Source organism: Aplysia californica, unplaced genomic scaffold, assembly GCF_000002075.1.
Source record: "Aplysia californica isolate F4 #8 unplaced genomic scaffold, AplCal3.0 scaffold00902, whole genome shotgun sequence".
Classification (NCBI taxonomy): domain Eukaryota; kingdom Metazoa; phylum Mollusca; class Gastropoda; order Aplysiida; family Aplysiidae; genus Aplysia; species Aplysia californica.
In genome coordinates, this window is record NW_004798172.1 from 246,087 (window position 1) to 249,643 (window position 3,557).

A 3,557-nucleotide genomic window follows, 5' to 3' on the forward strand; every position below is an offset into this window, starting at 1 on the left:
AACACACACACACACACACACACACACACACACACTGCATTTGATTATTTTCAAGAAAAGAGCAAATTCTAGCCACTGACAGCCCAACAGGCTAGGAAATTTTGACAAGCCATCATTAACAAGCACTACATATAACCAGATGGGATTTCCTTTTAGTTTTGGTAAGAGTTTTACGGCACTTGCAACACAATAAGGTCATATAAATGCCGAAAATTAGAGGTGTCACAAGAGAGTAACAAACATAAAAAAGAAGGAGAGATCAGGACGATAGATGTTCGATAGAAAATAAGAAGCAAACCACACCGGAGCACCCGCCAACCACCCACAGATGGGTTTTAATGGACATCATTAACTATTCAAGGTTTTTAAAACCTTCATGTGGCCCATCACTTACTTTGTATGATGAAGTCTGGCCTGGCGAGGTAATAGGTTACATACTCTCGGGGTAGATTCTTAGATGGGAACAAACATTAGTTTCGCAATCTTAACTCCCTTATCAATTAACACAAAGTTTCATTAACTGGATTCATTACCTTTTTTTTTTTTTTACATATATCTATAGTTCTAAAAAATGCACTAAGGTTTCAAGAATTTTTCAGGAACTTTTTAACACATCTTGTGTGGAAAAAAAAAAGCCCCTAAAAATAAATGACAATCACTGTTGCCTTTTACACAACCACAACCACTCTAGTTTTAGTAAGTGTTTTACAGCACTTGCAACACAATAAGGTCATATAAGTGCCGAAGATTAGAGGTGTTACAGTTTAAGAGAGTAACAAACACAAAAAAGAAGGGAGGGGAGATAAAGACGATAGACGTTTGATATGGAAAGAAGAACCAAACCACAGCAGAGCACCCGCCAACCACCCACAAGCACTGACCGTCAAGGTAGCTGATCAGCTTTGGAATGACGGCGTCCCACAGACCCACAATGCCGTCGTGCAGATTTGGAGACAGACCCTTCATCAGGTTCAACACGTGGATGCCTCGCTCTCGGCCGTTACGGGGACGTCCTGCCAACACCTGGACAAGCAGAAACAGATGAAGGTTGGGGGAGGATTGCTTCCTCACAGGTGAGTTCTAGTTCTTGTAAGAGTTTCACGGCACTTGCAACAGAATAAGGTCATATGAGCGCCAGAAGATTAGAGGTGTTCCAAGAGAGTAACAAAAAGAAAATAGAAGGAGGGGAGATAAAGACGATAGATGTTTGATAGGAAAGAAGGAGCAAACCACATCAGAGCACCTGCCAACCACCCACGCAAAAATAAAAATAACAAGTGAGAAAATTCACAAAAATAATAATACTACAAAATGATAATAATAATAACAGTGATCATGATAATAATAATAGCAATCACCAGAAGGAATATAATACCAATTTTAATGACAATTACAATACTATAGTAAACTAATAATACAGCTTTATACTTCTACCACAACCAGCAACGGACTGCATTTATATAGCCCATATCTCAACTGGAAAGTAAACTCTATCCAACACTTTCATGAAACACATTAAGATACATAATGGTAAGAAAAACAGCTTATAAAACATGAACATTTATTGTCATAGTTATAGTAAAAGGAAAGTTTTTATAATCCTTGAGTGACAAACAGTTTAGTTTAGTTTTAGTAGAGGTTTTACGGCGCTCGCAACTGCATAAGGTCATATGAGCGCCAGAAGATTAGAGGTGTTACAAGAGAGTAACAAACATATAAAAGAAGGAGGGGAGATGAGGACGATAGATGTTTGATAGGAAAAAAAGGAGCAAATCACACCAGAACACTCGCCAACCACCCACACAAACAGTTACTTTTTAAAGTTTTAGTAGAGGTTTTACGGCGCTCGCAACTGCATAAGGTCATATGAGCGCCAGAAAATTAGAGGAGTTACAAGAGAGTAACAAACATAAAAAAGAAGAAGGGGAGATAAGTTAGAGATGTGCTTACCATAAGCCGAGCAATAAGCTGAGTCTGCTTTGGAATGTTTGCTGCAATAGGAAAAGATACAAAAATAGGAAAAAGTTACAAAGTTTGTTTAGATTGTCGACTCAAGGGAGATATCTGTGCAAAACTTTGAGACTAAAACACAGATACTTGACCGTATACAGTGGAGTCCACTTCAATGGAAATCTTTGGGACCACCAGATTTTCTTCAGTACAGCTGGGTTTTCAGTTTAGACAGCTTGTTCAAATAGAAGAAAAAAAATCGGGGATTTAATTTTTTTTTTCGGTTTACTGCTTTTTTGTCGGAGGACTGCATTCAGTTTAAGCGGACTCCACTGTGATTCTACACGAGAACAGGTGATGTATGCAATATGTGACAATCCACAACTTCGGCGAAGAAAAAGGAGCAGGACAAAAATCTCTTTAGTAAGAGTTTTAAGGCACTTGCAACACAATAAGGTCATATAAGTGCTGAAGATTAGAGGTGTCACAAGAGAGTAACAAACACAAAAAAGAAGGAGAGATCAGGACAATAGATGTTTGATAGGAAAGAAGAAGCAAACTGCACCAGAGCACCTGCCAACGACCCACAAAAATCTCTGGCAGCATGAAGAACATGACATGAAATTTGAAAAGAACTGAAAGAGAAAGTAGGAGGACAAGTGCTTCGTGAGCAGAAGGTGACAAATATCAAGCCATGTTAGTAACACAGCCATAAAGTGGGCTGTCACTTTGGTGTGTTCTTGAGCAAGACTTGAGAAAGGATAAAGTGCTGAACAGCAGTGTCTTTAGTTTTAGTAGAGGTTTTACGACGCTCGTAACTGCATAAGGTCATATGAGCGCCAGAAGATTTGAGGTGTTACAAGAGAGTAACAAACATAAAAAAGAAGAAGGGGAGATAAGGGTGATAGATGTCTGATAGGAAAGAAAGAGTAAACCACACCAGAGCACCCGCCAACCACCCACAGCGGGTGTCTAGTAATAGCATGTTTGTTAAATTGTTTCTTTTGGCGTCTATCATCGTTATCTCTAATCCTTCTTTTCTTCGCATGCTACTCTTAAGAAACACCCCAAATCTTCAGCACTAACATGACCCAGATGTGCTGCATGTGCTGTACAACTCTTACTAAAACTAGATCTATATTTTAAAAAAGGAAGGGTTTAAAGGGTTGAAAAGGTTCAAATTTATTAAGATTTCAATTTTCAGTTTGAGTGTAAAAAAAAGCATCTCAACACAATAAGGGTCATCTATTTCAGTTTTAGTTTTAGTAGAAGTTTTACGGCACTCGCAACCGCATATGGTCATATGAGCCCCAGAAGATTAGAGGTGTTACAAGAGAGTAACAAATATAAAAAAGAAGAAGGGGAGATAAGGATGATAGATGTTTGATAGGAAAAAAGAAGCAAACCACACCAGAGCACCCGCCAATCACCCACCATCTATTTCAAAAGGAAAAAGTAAGAGAGAACAAATAACAGAGAGAAAAAGAGAAGTAACCCCCACCAATAACAATCTCCAACCACACCATTAACCACACACACACACACACACACACACACACACACACTCACACACACACACACACACACACACACACACACACACACAC

General features: G+C 38.9%; 1 protein-coding gene across 4 annotated transcripts in view; it reads right to left on the bottom strand.

The window, feature by feature from the left end:
• Nucleotides 1-3,557, bottom strand: part of LOC101848925 (maestro heat-like repeat-containing protein family member 1) — a 72,277-nt gene that overhangs the window by 45,774 nt on the left and 22,946 nt on the right. For all 4 annotated transcript variants that reach the window (XM_013089231.2, XM_013089229.2, XM_013089230.2 and 1 more), the window contains exons 15-16: nucleotides 1,951-1,991; nucleotides 882-1,023 (exon numbers count right to left, since the gene is read on the bottom strand). In XM_013089231.2, coding sequence (XP_012944685.1) covers nucleotides 882-1,023; nucleotides 1,951-1,991 — 183 coding nt within the window. The remainder of the gene's footprint in view (nucleotides 1-881; nucleotides 1,024-1,950; nucleotides 1,992-3,557) is intronic.